Here is a 17,500-nt window from a genome sequence, read left to right on the forward strand (position 1 = left end):
GTTGCCATCAATGCCATTTAAGAGACAGTTGTATCCACGGCAAGGAGAACACAGAGCAAGACACAGTACCTGTGTCTCAGAGCTCACCATCGACCCCTGCTGGCCAGTCCACGCTGTGCGTGACTCAGGACTGCACAAACTCAGCGCGTAGATTTCAGTGTGACAGGAAGCATTGGGTCATCATGCTTCAATGGTAGCATTTTAGAATAGAGACATTATACACTATAAACCCTAAAGCATATTTCATAGAAATAATAACCTGAGGGGTGCACTGTGACATCACTAAGGTAAGAAAATTAAGCTACATATGTTTTTTTTATTCATCCATTTTGAAATATTTTCTGATTCTACAGAAACAAACAAACCCTGCCTGTTGTGCCAACTTCTACCCGCAAGAAAACAAGATCATTAGAGAAGGATGAAGCATAATTATGAGAAATTGCGACCTAGCCCATTTACATGCAAATTAGGCAGACTGAGCACATTTCGGAGAAGAAGAACGATCCTCGAGCTCCTGACTACACCTTCCATCATCCCAAGTTTATTCCATGCATTTATAACAGAAGAGATTTCTCTAAGTAAAGGTAGGAAAACTTTGTAGATCTTTGGGGGAAATGACTTTGAGCTCGTTTAATTTAAACCTGCTCGGAAATCCGGCTAAGAGAAAACAGACTGAGACGGCATCAGGAAGGGCTTACAGATCGGCGAGGGGGGGAAGAGCGCGGCCGCCGGTAACACCGGCGCGATCTTGTTTTAGATCCGCCGCGCTCAGTCGGGAGATAGCTCGGCCGGGGGGTTTGAAGCCCCCTTTTTCCGACGCCGGGGGCAAATCCGGCTCCGAGCGAGCGGCGCTCCGAATTTTCCGAGGCGTACCCGGCCGAGCGCTTCCCCCCGTCCGCACCTCAGAGGGTAATCTAAAGCAGCCCTTCCTAAAGCAGGGCGGGGGGAGCGCTGGAGAGGATTTCACTTATCTGACATGGGATGGGGGGGACAAGGGGCAGGGGGGGGGGATGAGGGCAGGGGGGGGGGGGGCTGAGAGTGGTAGCAAGTTCTCACTTATCTCACACCGGAGGGTAGTGGTAGCAGATTTTAGTCGGTGGTGCAGTTTTCTTTTTCGGCAGAAGGGACGGGGGGAACCTTGCGGGAAATCTATCCCTCCGTCTGCTCCACAGCTCCGACGCTGGCGAGGCTTCAGGAAGCAGGGCTCGGGAGGAGAGAAAGACTGCGCGATTTTAAAATGCGCTTTTTTCCCGTTCTTTCTCCAAACCTGCGTGGTTGCGTCTGTAGGCCCATCTCTCTCTCTCTCTCTCTCTCTCTCACACTCACTCTCTTTCTCTCACACTCTCTCTCTCTCAGTTCAATTCAATTCAATTCAAGTTGCTTTACTGGCATGAAATACAAATGTAATTATTGCCAAAGCATACATATATATATTATATGCAAAATAATAATAATATTGATATAATAATGATAAATGTAACAACACACTCTCTCTCTATCTCTCTCTCACTATCTCTCTCTCTCTCTCTCTCTCTCTCTCTCTCTCTCTCTCTCGCCGCAGCCTCCTGGCCGTGAGACTACACGGGGGGGGGGGGGCGCGGGCGCTGGGCTAGCTGCATGGCTGGGGTGGCCAAAGCGGACGGGAGAGGTGGTGAGGCGCCCCGCTGACCCGCAGCTCTGTGCCACCCTACGGGACTCCAGGGTACAGGTGGCACGGGCACGGGCACGGCAGCGTTCTGGACCGGGCGGTGCATCCCCGTCCTGAGGGCTGCCGGTTTCCTGTCGATGCCCCGCCAGGAGCCCCCGAAACTTCAGACAAACACCCCCCTCCCTGTGACCGCGCCGTCCTTCAACTCGCAGTCTCACGGCGCGCTCGTTGCGGCCGAAACCGCTCGTCTCCCAGACGATTCGTTTCATCCTGACTGCACTCCAAAAACGAGAGGAGTCACACCGTGCCATCTGCCAGCGCTGTCAAGGGCCACACAGCGACATAAAAAAACAAAGAAGAAGCAGCAGCACAAAAACAATATACTTCAGCGGTTTTGCCTTGAATGTCAAACCAACGGCAGGTCAGCGCGGACTCAAACGTAGCCGACAGGTTATTATTGTATACAGGTTATATTATAAGAGAACCCAAGATCCAAATTACATGCTTTCTATTTCCATGTCACAGACAACTTTGCGAAAGAAGTAATAGCCTAGCAGCGCTTGGCAATTTACCGACAGACGACACGCACCGAACACGCGCACATCTCACCCGTGCCCGTGAGGAGACGGCGGTAGCCGCCAGTAGCCACAGCGCCCTGCGGCTTCCTGCTGTCTGACGGCTGAGCCGGGCTAGCCCGTTAGCATTAGCATTAGCACAGGAGCCCTGCTGGAGCACCCGTGCTTCTGCTGGGAGCGATGGAGTCGGGCCAGAGGGGCCCGGATGTTCCTCGGAGCCAGGAGAGAATACCGAGGGGCTCTGCCACTCCTTCGCCCGGCTATCGTGTTCCGAGCTACCCCCGCGGGCCCGCGCGGCGACACCGAAGCCCTGGCGCGGCCCGGCGACGCGGGGGGACCGCCAGAGGAGGAGCCGTCTCTCAGACGAGACCGTAAACCCTGATTCACGGCGGCCGCTGAAAGATCCTGCCGCTCATCTGCGCCAAAGGGGGGGGCGGGGGGGCTCCTCTGCTGGCCAGATTCACAACCGGGATCCCAATCTGGCAACCTAATCATCCCTGATTGATACTGCCCAAACAAGTGCCTGCCTGGAAAAAATCTTTCTAAATCTCTCTCTCTCTCTCTCTCTCTATATATATATATATATATATATAATCTCTCTCCAAATATTTTGTCTTGAAAGTCAAAGAGTAGCAGTTCAGTGTAGTTTTTCTGTGTATCACACAAACACACACCCACACACATACACACAACTAAAGCAATCCATTAGTATTATCTTAAAAAATAATAGAGGATAAATAACTTTATTAGAACTTCACAAAACATTGATAACGAGGTGATTTCATTAGTAATTTCACAGTTTTCTCAATTCTATCAGAAGAATGAAAGGTTGGTCATTTACAAGGGAACAGCCACACAGTTTCAAAAAGTCCTAGTACATCAAACAAATCATGTACAAAGCTTTTTCCCGGGAAGTAAAATTGAGACATTGCTTTTATAATCATTTCCAGAAAATTGTCACATGAATGGACGACCCACTTTTTGAAGGTCAGTCAGTGTGACATACAGCCCTTCTCATTGGTAAACACCTTTTATTTGTCACAGGAAGACCATGAGTAGCAGTGCATGATGGGAACCGTGATTCACTCTCCCACGACTGCGCGCACCAGTGCGTTTTTAAAGCTTCTGAATCTGCTGACATACACGCAGTATATGGGGGCGACATAGCTCAGCTCAGGAGGTAAGAGCGGTTGTCTAGCAGTCGGAGGGTTGCCGGTTCGATCCCCCGCCCTGGGCATGTCGAAGTGTCTCTGAGCAAGACACCTAACTCCTAATTGCTCTGGTGAACGCGAGGCATCAATTGTAAAGCGCTATATAAATGCAGTCCATTTACCAGTATGACAAAAACAGCTAAGGGCTTGCGAGGTAGTTGAATCACTGCAACCGATCGTTCTTTTTTCGTCCTCAAAATTCCCCGTTCCGTTTTACCGTTCTCCTCTGATTTAGAACACCCAGTCCTGCATTGTGATTGGCGGGGTGGGGGTGGGGGTGGGGGTGGGGGCGTACACAAGCACACACACCCTCCTTAACGCATGCAGCTAGCGTCCGCTTCACCATGGAAATCGCTGTATTTCAGTACAGGGTGGGGGTGTAGCACAGCGGCTAGCAAAGCCATTATGCTACGAGGCTGCAGGTTCCCAGCTGGGGCGGCCAGCGGTGCCATCGCTGAACCTGAGTCGCATCAGTAAACATTCGGTTGTGTAAATGGACTGTGGGTAAAAGAAGGCGAGCTCGGAGAACTTCTCTGGATGAAAAGAGCGTGTGCTCAGAGCCTAAAGAATGAAAATGCAAATGAAGTGCACCCGGCTGAGCTGTACAGCCACTGCACGCGAGGGCCGTGTGCCTGGTAGAGCTCAGAGAAACGCAGGTTTGAGAGAAGAGGGAGAGGGAGCTCTGCTGATGAGCTCTGCAAACCTTCACTGGAGACGCTCTGCTGATGACGCTATACCTGCTGGGACCCAGAGCCACATACACTGAGCATCTGCGCTAACTGCCCCATCTGGAGAGACAAACAGGCTAACTGCCCCAGCTGGAGAGACAAACAGGCTAACTGCCCCAGCTGGAGAGACAAACAGGCTAACTGCCCCAGCTGGAGAGACAAACAGGCTAACTGCCCCAGCTGGAGAGACAAACAGGCTAACTGCCCCATCTGGAGAGACAAACAGGCTAACTACCCCATCTGGAGAGACAAACAGGCTAACTACCCCATCTGGAGAGACAAACAGGCTAACTGCCCCAGCTGGAGAGACAAACAGGCTAACTGCCCCAGCTGGAGAGACAAACAGGCTAACTGCCCCAGCTGGAGAGACAAGCAAGCTAACTGCCCCAGCTGGAGAGACAGGCAAGCTAACTGCCCCAGCTAGAGAGACAGACAGGCTAACTGCCCCAGCTGGAGAGACAAGCAAGCTAACTGCCCCAGATGGAGAGACAAACAGGCTAACTGCCCCAGCTGGAGAGACAAACAGGCTAACTGCCCCAGCTGAAGAGGCAAGCAAGCTAACTGCCCCAGCTGGTGAGACAAGCAAGCTAACTGCCCCATATGGAGAGACAAACAGGCTAACTGCCCCAGCTGGAGAGACAAACAGGCTAACTGCCCCAGCTGGAGAGACAGGCAAGCTAACTTCCCCAGCTAGAGAGACAGACAGGCTAACTGCCCCAGCTGGAGAGACAAGCAAGCTAACTGCCCCAGATGGAGAGACAAACAGGCTAACTGTCCCAGCTGGAGAGACAAACAGGCTAACTGCCCCAGCTGAAGAGACAAACAGGCTAACTGCCCCAGCTGGAGAGACAAACAGGCTAACTGCCCCAGCTGGAGGGGAAAGCAAGCTAACTGCCCCAGATGAAGAGACAAACAGGAGCCCCAGCTTCCAGTTTTTAAGAGGAAATCACACAAGGGTGAATAAAATGTTTTGAACAACAGTGCATATGTACTGTGTATATAATGAAACACACATTTATAAAAATAATCCCTTTTTAGTCACCGTGTGTGTGAAAGAGAGGGAAAACACACCACATCCTGGAACACGCATTCTCACAATCATACACATAACACACACATTCAGGGACACATACTGTACACACACAAGAACATCATTATACATATATATATATTATATATCTTTTTAAAATATATTTCTTCACCCCCGCACTGTCTCCAAAAGCACACGTTGAGCTCATGGCGTGGGCTTGTGTTCGTAGGACAGGTTGGCGTACAGCGCCTCGGGCAGCGCCCCCTGCTGGCTGGCAAACTCCTGCACCCTGGAGGCCCAGTGCATGCCGGGGAGGGTGGAGTAGTGGGGCCCGTCCAGCGAGGAGAAGGTGGTGAACTGCACGCGCTTCCTCTTGCTGGTGGGGGAGTGGAGGGAGGAGTCCGGGCGGGCGGGGCGGGCCTGGAGAGACCCCCGGCGGCCCAGGGGGGGGTCCTCCGCGGCGGGGGGGCCCCCGGGCCTCCTCCCCAGGGTGGCGGAGCGGCCCATGGCGACCAGGCCGGCGCCGGGCGGCACGTCGATGCTGATGGCGATGGCGGCGTGGGTCTCCGGCGGGGGCGGGGTGACGGGGCCGCTCAGGGCGCGGTCGGCCTCGGTGCCCAGCCACACCCAGTTGTGACGGTGCCCCCCCGCGTCCTGGCAGTGCGCCGGCGGCGGCTTCTTGTGCCGCGAGCCGGTCAGGTAGGAGACGCAGTTGAGCAGGAAGACCAGGATGGCCAGGCACAGCACGCCCAGCAGCGCGTACATGCCGATCTCCAGGCTGCTGGGGAAGCGGGACGCCTGCACCACGTCCGTCTCCACCTCCGCGGCCGGGGTCCACCGGGGCACCTCCACCTGCGAGGGGAGGTCGGAGTAGTCCAGGGTGTTGGCCCTGGCCCCGCCCACGCTGACCGCGCCTCCGTCATACACAGGGCTGCTGACTCCGCCCAGCACACCACGGGCTCCTCCCACACTGCTGCTGGCCCCGCCCCCTGTTTGACTGGCCCCGCCCACGTCGTTGCTGGCCCTGCCCCCTGTTTGACTGGCTCCGCCCACATCATTGCTGGCCCTGCCCCCTGTTTGACTGGCTCCTCCCACACTGCTGCCGGCTCCGCCCACACCATTGCTGGCCCCACCCAAATTGCTACCGGCTCCTCGCACGCTGCCATTGGCCCCGCCTCCAGTTCGCTTGACTCCGCCCACACCAGTGCTGGCCCCTCCCACAGTGCTACTGACTCCTCCCACGCCGGTAGCGGCTCTGACGGTGGTGCTACGCGCCCCGCCCAAACTGACAGAGGCGGGACCCGGCAGAAGGGAGGGCTCAGTGCTGCTGGGCCTCCAGTCCTCTGATCCAAATACGGAGGTCTCCTCTGTCAGGCTCCGCCCCCCGGGCTCGGTCGCCACCTCCCGCCTGTCGTCGCCGCCGCGCGGTTCGCCAGGCCGGAACGCCACCCGCAGGCCGCCGTGCGCCACGGCCAGCGAGCTCTTCCGCTTGGACTTCTGACACGCCTCGCTGATGCCCATCTCCACCCTCACCAGCGCCCCCTGGCCCTCCCCCTCCGCCACTGCCACGGCCGGGGAGCCCCGCACGGACACCACCCTCCGGTCCAGCGACGAGACCGTCAGCGTGTAGCTGCTGGGGTCGAACATGTCCAGGGGCACCTGGGAGCCGTCGCTGAACTGAACCCAACAGCCAATAACGGCCTCCTGCGGTCCGAAAAACACACACATGTAAAAACTATTACACTCCCTGCACTCACACATTACCAAATATTACCTGAAATATGCCTCAACCACCATTTTAAAAGTTTAAATACCGCTCACACAAGGCTGTAAAGACATCAGCCTTCCAGCCTTGTCAGCGTATGCTACTTCGTTCTACTCTAAATCGGCCCAGAACGCTTTTAACAGAACAGAGCGTAAACGTGCGGCCACTAGAGGGCGCTGTAGAGCAGCGAGCGGGGCCAGCCCGCAGGCAGTAATCCACACGCGGTTAATAAGGATTAGCGCCAGAAGCTGGCCTACATTTCTGCAGGGAAATACAATATCCCGGCCCCCGGTGTCATGTTTACTTGAACATCACAGGAACTAATTGACTGACATCTCGGAGCTTAATCGGGTCCGCGGCAACTGGGTCAGCCGCGCCGCCGCGCTGCCGAACAAAGCCGCCGAGACAGGAAGTGATGCGCCGACTGACATTATAATCGCTCGGACTCTCTTATCCAGAGCTCTGAGCGGTACCGGAGAACACCGGCGTCACTCTCAGGAATACGCAAACGCAGCTTCGACAAGACGACACGGGCGCATTTAGGATCACTAGGCGCGATGTTAACCTAACAGAAAACAATATGTGTAGCAACAAGAAAGTGTGATTACACAGATAACCTTACACAGCTGTAGCTACGACATTACCCAAGAGGTAATCCAATGACTTAGATTGCAATGTTGCAGCAAAGTGCAGACTATCTATTCTCTCTGCCCCAGCCGCTAACCCACAGCGTACGTCGCTTGGATACGGGACAGTAGCCCTCCCTGGGACCCCCTGTGGTGGGACGGGCAGTTACCTGCTTGGGGCTGTGCAGCACCTCCTGCGTGGTCGCCGTGGCGACGATGGCCCTGTTGCTTCCGGGGCTGAGCTGCAGGGAGAGGGAGAGGCCGGAGACCAGCTGCACCCCCAGCTCCGTGATGGACACCCTGTCATCCAGCACCTTCACCGACCTTTCACCCAGGACCGAGTCCGAGAGAGGAGACAGCACCTGCACCGGCGCACACACACAGACAGGGGGCGCCACACGTTAATAATACAGTCTACAGACACACAGACAGGGGGCGCCACACATTAGTAATACAGACACAATGTACCTACACACACACACACACACACACCAAGCCAAACTGTGGTTATAATCTCATTTCTTTGGTGACTTGTTCTGGTTCAAAGGAGCAGTTCCCCAAAAAAATGAAATTATGGTATGTTTCCACTTACCCAGAGTGCTATCTATCCCTCCAGATAGTTTCGCAGAGATTTTAATAAGTTTCTCGATATCCTCTGCATTTCACCCTGCTAAAACCTATCTCAAGGGACCCATATGTTTGTGTTGCTCAATTCGCCAAAAATACAAATCTCTCCAAATATACTCCCACGGTTACTCATGAACATCCACAGAGCTTCATTTGTGCACGGTTTCATTGAGAACTACTTCTTATACGAAAGTACGCCAACTGTGTATCTCTGCACTTTCTCAACCAAAGCATGGCGCAGAGTAACAGTTTGTAGTTCTAAAACCCGGAAGTGAGTTAGCATTTTTGAGCCATGAGTTCCCTCCGCAGATTTCCAATGGTTGTTTTTCCCATAGGGATTTCGATTCATGCAGTAAATCAGGTCTGTAGTTAACACGAGCCAAGGCAGGTTTCACGTTTTGTTCAGTGACATAAATTACACCCTTCAATACCTCCATTTTGAAGGTGTTATGAGCTTCAATAAAGTAGGCGTCTAACAAGTTGCTTTATTCAAACCACAACAAACGGACGCATTCCACCATTCCGACAGGTCACCACCACTCACCACCGCGAACGTTCGTGAGTAACCACGGCATTATACCTGGAAAGAAAAGTTGCAGTTGAGCTTTTTTAAATGTAATTGTTCGGGACATTGTGAGCCACAAAAATATGGGTCCCTTCAGGTCAATTGTATCAGGGTCAGCTGCAGCGCATACTGTACCTAGAAATCTCATCAAATCTCAGCGAAACTATCCGGATGGATAGATAGTACTCTGGGTAAGTGTAAACATACCCTAGTTTCATTTTTGGGTGAACTGCTCTTTTCATTTACACACAAGTGGAATTATTAAATTCTCTCATAATTTCAATATAATTGTTAGATGCACTATTTGACAAAGGTTGATACAGTAGGTTTCTCTGCCTATCAACAAGTTTGGTCACTTACTGAATTATTTCTATCATTGATAATTATTAGCGAATTAAAACAAATTAAATATATTTCACGTTAGTTAAGAGAGGACATGTAACATATACAGTAATGGAGCTTGTGATCTATATTCAGAGAGGCAAACATTAAACGAGGGCATCAGCTGTTGAAACCACATGATTCAGAAATCGTAACATGTACGAAAAGAGTCCATCCATTTCGCAAACTTCAAACATCACAGGCTGGGAGAAAGCTACAATGCAAACACCAGCAATGCAGCTACACGGGGGTGGGGGTGGGGGGGACATCCTTCCGGCTGGCATCCAATCACAGCCCAGGACACTCAGCAGGGCGTGGCGGCTCAGCTTTAAAAGCAGAGAAGGGGGGGGTAATGTGTGAGTGCAGGGAGTTTAGTAGTTTTTACGTGCGTGTGGGGGGGCCTCGTTTACCTTGACGGAGGTGACCCCCGCGCCCCGTCCCAGCAGCACCCTGCCGGCCTGGAGCCGGGCCACGCGGGGGTTCTCCACCCTCAGGGAGGGGCGCACCAGGCGGGTGACGTCCGCTCGCCAGCCGGGCCCCAGGAAGTGGGCAGGGGCCAGGCGCCGGTCCGGCTGCTCGGCCAGGAAGGAGGCAAAGACCTTCACCTGGGCGTGCTGGAACTGCAGCATGCAGCCCCGCCCTCTCCGCTCCTCCTCTTCCTCGCTCTCGCCGCTGGACCTGAGCGATGCACAGGGAGGGGGGGGGCACTGAGTTCGGAGTCCCCGGGGAAGGGGGGGGGGGGGGGTCTCACGCGCTCCCGGCCCGAGCCATGCGATTAAAGCCCTTTCACTAATCCTGTGTGATTAAAAAGCCTGGCTCTGCCAAAGGCTTTTCTGAGGCACAGTATTAAAGGGAGGAGGTTTTTTTATCTGCATAACTCTCTCTCTGGGCAGTTAATGTGAGCTCAGTCTGGTCGCCGGTGGCGATTTTCCGCATTAGTAACCCCTTCACTGACCACATTAAGAGATTTTCCGGATTTCTAGTTATGGAGATAAGAACCATCTTGTGGAAATAAATGCATCGTTCCTATTCTTTAAAGCAGAATCCGGTGTTGCACTCCTGCAGGGGAACGGAGGTTCCGTCAGCGCCCCCCTCCCCCCCGAAGGCGGTTGTCATGGAGACAGGCCCTACCTCCTGCCGGCCGGGACGGGCACCCTCCAGCCCTTGATCTGGCTGAGCTCGGGGTCGGACACCTCCACCTGCAGGGGGAGGCGGGGCATCCACACGCTCATCTCCAGCTGGGCGCTCAGGGGGCCGAGGGTGAAGTTGACCGCCACCCGCACCCGCCCCCTGCTCTCCTTCCCGTTCACGAAGACGTGGTCGCACCTGTCCGACACCTGGATGGGAGAAGAGGGGTGAGAGAAGCTGGCGGGCCCAGTCAGAAATGATGCAGTCGGATTAAAGAGGACTCTGGGCCATCAGAGGAGCTGGTCAGACCATTCCCTTAAATTACATTCATTTAGCAGACGTCTAACTACATTTATTTAGCAGACGGGTTTATCCAAAGCCATGTACAAAAGTACATATCAAGGTAATTGGAACAACTACAAGACACAGGTTCCATAACGTACAATACTCATTATGTACAGCTATTTATAGCCAAGAACACAGTTCAGTTCACGCGGTGAACATTATTCTGACCTAACTTATGCCAACTCAAACTAGGGAGAAGAACAAGCTACAATATTAGGACGAAAATACAAATTACAATAAGTGCTGGAACGGAGGTACATGTAACATGAGTGGCATGAAACAGGAGAATTTTAGTGAAATGATAAACAGAGTGGTGGCACTTAGTCCAGGTATAGTCTGAAGAGTTGCATCTTCAGACCGCGGGGGAAGATGGGTAGTGAGGGAGAGCCAATCGGATCTAGTCAGTCTTAATCTTGTTTCAAGAATATTTTCGTTCTTGATCCAGATGCATGTGCATATTGGTTCTGTGCAAATTATTCATATTTTCCTTATTTTCCAGTCCTTATGAATAAAATTTAATGTCCTGTTTTTCTCTGAACAGTCAGCTGAGCTTCACTTCAAACACTCACCCTTGAATCTTCTGAAGAAGGGGGATTGTTTGAGTCATCATTCAATAAGTGTTCAAACAAATGTGCAATTCATCTTCTATTTCACAGACCATACAGACGCTTCCTGTCTTACTGTCCTAACACTACCCAATCTTGTGTATATGGGCATATGTGTACACACACACACACACACACACATACCGTTTTACTGACAATGAAAGAAAATTTCCTCACCAAGGACAATAAGCTATCTATCTATCTATCTATCTATCTATCTATCTATCTATATCACACACACGCACACACACACACACAATTACATGTGCCCTCACATGACTCTCAACACCAATAGAAAAAGTGGAGAAGATCCCTCATGAATACATCTGTTGGAAATGGAGACATTCCCATAATGCATTAGGAGCCCCCGGTGTTGCAATAATTCAGTCCGTAACCTCATCTGCAGCCGCTAACCCGTCGCCTGTCCTGGTTATATGCCATCACGGCTGCCATTTTGCCGACGCAAAACAAGATTGCCTCATCTTTCATATTATAAAAAAATCAATAACAAGAAAATCGCATTACCATGATGTTCAAATCATGCAAATGTTTTACGTGCGGACCAGTACGGTGGCAGTCGGTGAGGGATCAGGGAAAACAGCATTCCCCATTCCCCAACACATGATGAATTCCTTTCAGTGCTCCAGTGAACTCAGCTGGTAAGCTTTTGCCGAGTAATAGCGATAATGCAGTGAGTGAGTAATGAAATGTCAGGGAATTGAACACAAAGCAAAACCGCAAATGTGCTGCATTCAGGTTTAAAGAGTTTTTACAGGGTCTTTTTTCCCCAGTTAGTTTTCTTTTAATACTAAAGCTAATCTCAGCCCTTTATCATGAAACCCGAGCTTTGGGTTTAACCTGTCTGCGCCCAGGAGTTCAGACAGCTCCAGAAGCAATCCCAGACCATTTTGAGGAACAGTTCGGCTGCGTATCGTCGTTGTTTCCGGTTGCGAACGTTCGTTTCGTGCTCGGGAGTGTTTGATTAGGCGTGTGCTCACTTGCGTGTGTTCCTTGTGTGTTTTTGTGTGTCAAACACTGGACCGTTGATTGCATTTGGTTGCGTACTGTAATTGCGTGAGTTTGACTGTCTCTCCGTGTGCTGTAGGGTTTGAGTCGAGCTGACATTTTAAATTGGGCCGTGCGTCTCTCTCAGCATTTGATGGCTCTCTTTGCAGGGGGCCCGTGGGAGAGCTGAGAAGAGAACGAGCTCAGAACCCCCTCCAGGGCTCCCTCCGTCTCCGAATGTGACCTCGTTAAACTGTTCGCTCAGAAAGGGACCGAACCGTCCCACAGTAACTAAATAAAATCTGGCAGGGCCTCTCAATAAAAATCTAAAATAACCATTATGTGTGACCGTGCCCTAGGCGCAGAGAGAAAGAGCGAAGAGGGACGGAGAGAGCGAGAGAGAGAGAGAGAGAGAGAAGGAGAGAGAGAGAGAGGGAGAGAGAGAGAGAGAGAGAGAGAAAGGGAGAGCAAAGAGGGAGAGATCGAGAGAGAGGGGAGAAGAAGGATAGAGGGTGAGAAAGAGGAGGAGAAATAGAGAGGGAGAGAAAGAGCAAGAGAGATAGGGAGTGAGGCAGAGAGAGAGAGAAAGAAAGAGAGACATAGAGAGAGCGAGAGAGAGCAAGAGGTTTTTCGATCCTCTCTATTGACCTAGTGCCACACTTTCTGCAAACACCGCCTGCAGCTGCAGAATCTGGTTGATGATGAAGCTTCTGCAGTTTGGCTGTCAGCCAAAGCAATGCGATTTGCATGCTGCTACTGCTACTGCTATACGCTACTACTGCTGCTACTGCTACTGCTGCTGCTACTGCTACTGCTGCTACTACTACTACTACTGCTGCTGCTGCTACTACTACTACCACTGCTACTACTGTTTTCTGCTAGTTGTTGTTTTTATGTTGTTTATAATTACTTGTATATCTAATAAATAATTAACTTACTGTATATACATATAATACATATGCCAGCACAGGTCTGGACACGCAGAGCTACGGTCTGTGAGTGAATGAGGTCAGAGCGATAGATTGGTGGCCTGTCCAGGGGTGGATTCCTGCCTCTCGCCCAATGCACATTTTGACAGGCTCCAGCACCCCCCGTGACCCGGACCAGGATAAGCGGGTGTAGATAATGGATGGACCCTGACCAGGATAAGCGGGTGTAGATAATGGACGGACCCTGACCAGGATAAGTGGGTGTAGATGGTAAATGGTAAATGGACTGCATTTATATAGCGCTTATATCCAAGGCGCTTTACAATTGATGCCTCTCATTCGCCAGAGCAGTTAGGGGTTAGGTGTCTTGCTCAAGGACACTTCGACAGGCGGGGTTTGAACCGGCAACCCTCCGACTGCCAGACAATCGGTCTTACCTCCTGAGCTATATCGCCCCTGTAATGGATGGACCCTGACCAGGATAAAAGCGAGTAAGGATAATGGATGGATGGATTCGAGTTACTAGCGGCAAACCATCTTTTGCTGCACTCTACTAATGCCCAAATAAGGCTATTTTTATTACTTCTGAGAGAGCTTGGGCAGAACTTTCTTATAGATTCCCTCTACCCAAACAATAATATTACTATTACAATTAGTTATTGTATTCGTATAATATTAATAATTGTTATATTAGTAATACTTTATAAGAAACACATAGACTGCCAAGATATAATTCTAGTATATAATTAATCTGCACATTTTAACTCTTACTATCGTTCCCTTTAAACCAGGACTGTCTAACCCTGTTCCTGGAGATCTACCATCCTGTAAGTTTTCACTCCAATGCTAACAAAGCACACCGCATTCAACAGCAAGAGCAGGGCCACCCAACCCTGCTCCTGGAGGTCTACCTTCCTGTAGGTTTTCTCGGTGGATCTCCAGGAATATGGCTGGGCAGCCGTGCTTTAATCATATATGAGTACTTGTGGTTCGCGTGGGGAGGGTGATACCTTCAGGACGTCCTCATCGGTGGACCTGCATTGGGTAAAGTTGGAGACGTCCGTGACCGACCCGTCTGCTGCCACGGCAACCGTCTTTACCGCAACGCTCACTTTCTTCCCCGTCAACACCGCCGTGTTCACAAGCTCGGTGTCCTACAGGGGGCGACAGAGAGCAAGCAAACACAATGCATAAAGCGAAGCTGTACCGATGCACATTGTTATCCAAAGTTATCAGTGACACTGATAAGGCCTTTGTGCTGATTGTTTCATACACGGCAGCATGTTATTTCCACCGAATACGAGGTTTACTCTCACAACATCAGCACACAGGCTGTAAGAGATACTTCCTCCCCCCCGATTTTGTGTTTTTCCTAATGGAAAATAAACAAACTAAAATAACTTTAAAACACACGCGCAAAATGTGTGAACAGAACCGGAGCAACTGCTGTTTTAGCTGCAGCTCTGGCACAGATTTTAGGTCCGTGTAGAAGTAACAGCATTTTTGGATTTCCTTATTGTATGTATTAGCTACTGTCTATGTTTCTTTTCTGTCTTTTCTGTGTGGACAATAAAGTTTTGTATTTGTATTTGTATGTAGTTTTAGTGTAAGGAGGTGATTTGAGAACTGGGCTGACAGGGACAACCCCCACACCCCCCCTCGCCAAGGCTGAGACCTGCAACCCTCAGGCTCACACTTCCCTTGCACCCCAAAAATCCTCTCGCACCCTCGTAACCACGCAACCCACAATTATAAAGACGACAGGTCCGACGGGACGTCGGGATTAAAGTGACAGAACGCTCTCTTCTCCGTCGGAGCAGGCCGTGATGGCTGAGGACGGTAAATGTCCCGGCGAAGCCAGCAGTTTTGTTTTATTCTTTAGTCAGAACTCCGCAGTTCCCGAGCTTTTAGATGTACCCCCCGACTCCATTATACCCTTCAGGAAATAATCTGACAGAGTTGCCAGTAAAATGTCCTGGTTTGGACGTACATTAGAATGGGGGGGGGGGGGTGTCCATTGCAGAGACTTTGATAATGACATTTTAATCTGAGCGGTATCTGAGTTACGCTGGCCGATGACGTTTGGGTGTAGGTTTATCCGACAGAAGAACCAGATGTGCTTACAAATATAGCATGGGGCGGGGGGGGGGGGGGGGGTAGAGACACAGAGATGGGGGCAACAGTCAGCAGCTGCCAAGGGAAAGCCTCATAATGGGTTCCGTGACTTTCACTGGCACAGTTCTGGTCCTCATGTTGACAAACACCAATAACAGACTCGAAAGGCAATCAGAAAGCTAGAATCAAAACTAAATACTGAAAGCTCTCGTGTGCCTGCACTAAGGAAGCAAATGATGATGCACGGCAGCCATTTTACGCCAGAATGCTCTCTACACAGCAGCTGAGGTGGAGATGGAGTGAATACACAACAATGCAGCTACATAACCTCCAATGTAAACACAGTATACAGTCCAGTCAGAGAATTATGTCTACACTGACACTCTGGGTTCATGCCCAAGAAGCACTTGTTGACAAGAGCCCAAGACAAAAGCTTCCAGTATCGTAGACCTTTTGGGCATTGTTTCACCAAGGTACACTAATGCCTGTTTCCTTAAAACACTGAATACAATGAAGAAGATAGAAAGCCAAGGGAGATTGATGTCACATTGTATCACCAAACAACACAGCCTGATAAACATGGCTCATCAGAAGCATTGCAGTTGTAAAAAGGTCAATTAAACTTACAAGTTGGCTGATGATTTCAGTATAAAATAATGATAAACCATGCAATGCCCATTTCCCAAATAGTTTTATGCTTTGATATTGGATATCAGTTTCTTACAAAGCTCACTCGTAAGCAACCTTATTAAAAAGAAAAAGATAAAATAACTAGACCCAAAAGATCATTCATTCTCTCCTACATTCATTCGACTTCATGATTTTAGATAGCCAGGCTAACTAAAGTTAGCGTTAACAGTTACCTCCCTAATCTGACACAACACACTCCAGATACAAAGCCTTACAAATGAAAGCACAACCATCTCAGTTTAAAGACCTAAAAATACAGCTCTCTCTCTCTCTCTCTCTCTATATATATATATATATATATATATATATATATATATACATATATAGCTATAAACATTAGTCATAAAGGGGAGTCCACTGTTAATAGATCTGTCTGAATGCAATGAAAATAAATTAATACTGCTTAATACAGTAAGCAGTAACTACCATATCTGTCTGGTAGTTGACGCTGAGTTTGCCGTCAGTCCCACTTCACTAGATTCCAACCACAGCTGCCTAATCCCATAATGCAGCACGGTCCAGTTCAATTCAAATTTTACCATATATTGCTGTAATATTGTCTAATCTGCACTGATTTCACAGAAATATTCTTATTACATTATGAAGTAACACTGTTAAATCTGGTAAAATCCAGGCAATCGCTGATTTCACAGGAAATGCTGATTACAGTATTTTACTGTGAAATACCATTGTTAAATCTTGTAAAGTCCAGGTCATTTTTAACAGCATAAATAATGTTCTCCAAAATAATAAATAAGGTCACATTCACAGAAGAAAAACTTGCTGCATTGTATAAACCTTCCACACGTGTTCACACCAGTCAAATTGAACACAGTGTTTATATAAAAATGACAGCATACGTACAGTCTTGGCATGTTAAGAGACCTGAAATCCGTATTTGAACGCATGTTAATATATTTTAAGAAGGGGTGGGCCACAGTGATGACTTGCTTAGTAAGCAGAGGGCTGAGGAAATCACTGATGTGGTCGAGCAAACCCAACGCAATCCCCATATGGGACGTGGGCAGTGATGTCACTCCTCCCCCACAATTACCAGAGCGCCAGTCCGCCAGTGGACCTGCTGCTGGAGACCAATCATCTCCTTCACATCTTTAATCTTTCATTCATCATTCCAAAGCACTACCCACCAACACGTCCCGAGAAAGCGCTACAAAACAAGGACGAGATTTATTCTCCCTCATACCTCCCCCGACGCGCGGCGATATCCCAGAATGCCTTGCGGGGAGAAAACACAATTCCGCACACAGCAGGAACGCATTCAAACCTGCCCCCCACCCCACCCCCCCCACCTCCTTTCCAATTTGCATTAAATGAAATTATACTGCCACTCTCCTGTCATTCCCACAGTGGGACATTTTCAGACTGTGCTTGCTGGGTAGCAGGAGGAGGGGGGGTTCACTCTCTGAATATGTACCCGTGCGTCATCCACCAAGATGCAAACCAAGGGCAAGAGACCCCCCCCCCCAATCATAAATGTGTTTTAGTGTCTCCTGGTTTTAGGTACTG

The 17,500-nt window shown here is 50.1% G+C and overlaps 1 protein-coding gene across 1 annotated transcript in view; it reads right to left on the minus strand.

Moving 5' to 3' along the window:
- Nucleotides 1-2,950: 2,950 nt before the first annotated feature.
- The window catches only part of LOC135239677 (transmembrane protein 132C-like), a 36,925-nt gene continuing 22,375 nt past the window's right edge, over nt 2,951-17,500 (minus strand). Inside the window, exons 5-9 of the mRNA XM_064308521.1 lie at nt 14,179-14,322; nt 10,288-10,493; nt 9,567-9,834; nt 7,754-7,945; nt 2,951-6,896 (exon numbers count right to left, since the gene is read on the minus strand). Coding sequence (XP_064164591.1) covers nt 5,397-6,896; nt 7,754-7,945; nt 9,567-9,834; nt 10,288-10,493; nt 14,179-14,322 — 2,310 coding nt within the window. The 3' untranslated portion in view covers nt 2,951-5,396. The remainder of the gene's footprint in view (nt 6,897-7,753; nt 7,946-9,566; nt 9,835-10,287; nt 10,494-14,178; nt 14,323-17,500) is intronic.

This window comes from Anguilla rostrata, chromosome 14 (assembly GCF_018555375.3).
Source record: "Anguilla rostrata isolate EN2019 chromosome 14, ASM1855537v3, whole genome shotgun sequence".
Taxonomy (NCBI): Eukaryota; Metazoa; Chordata; class Actinopteri; order Anguilliformes; family Anguillidae; genus Anguilla; species Anguilla rostrata.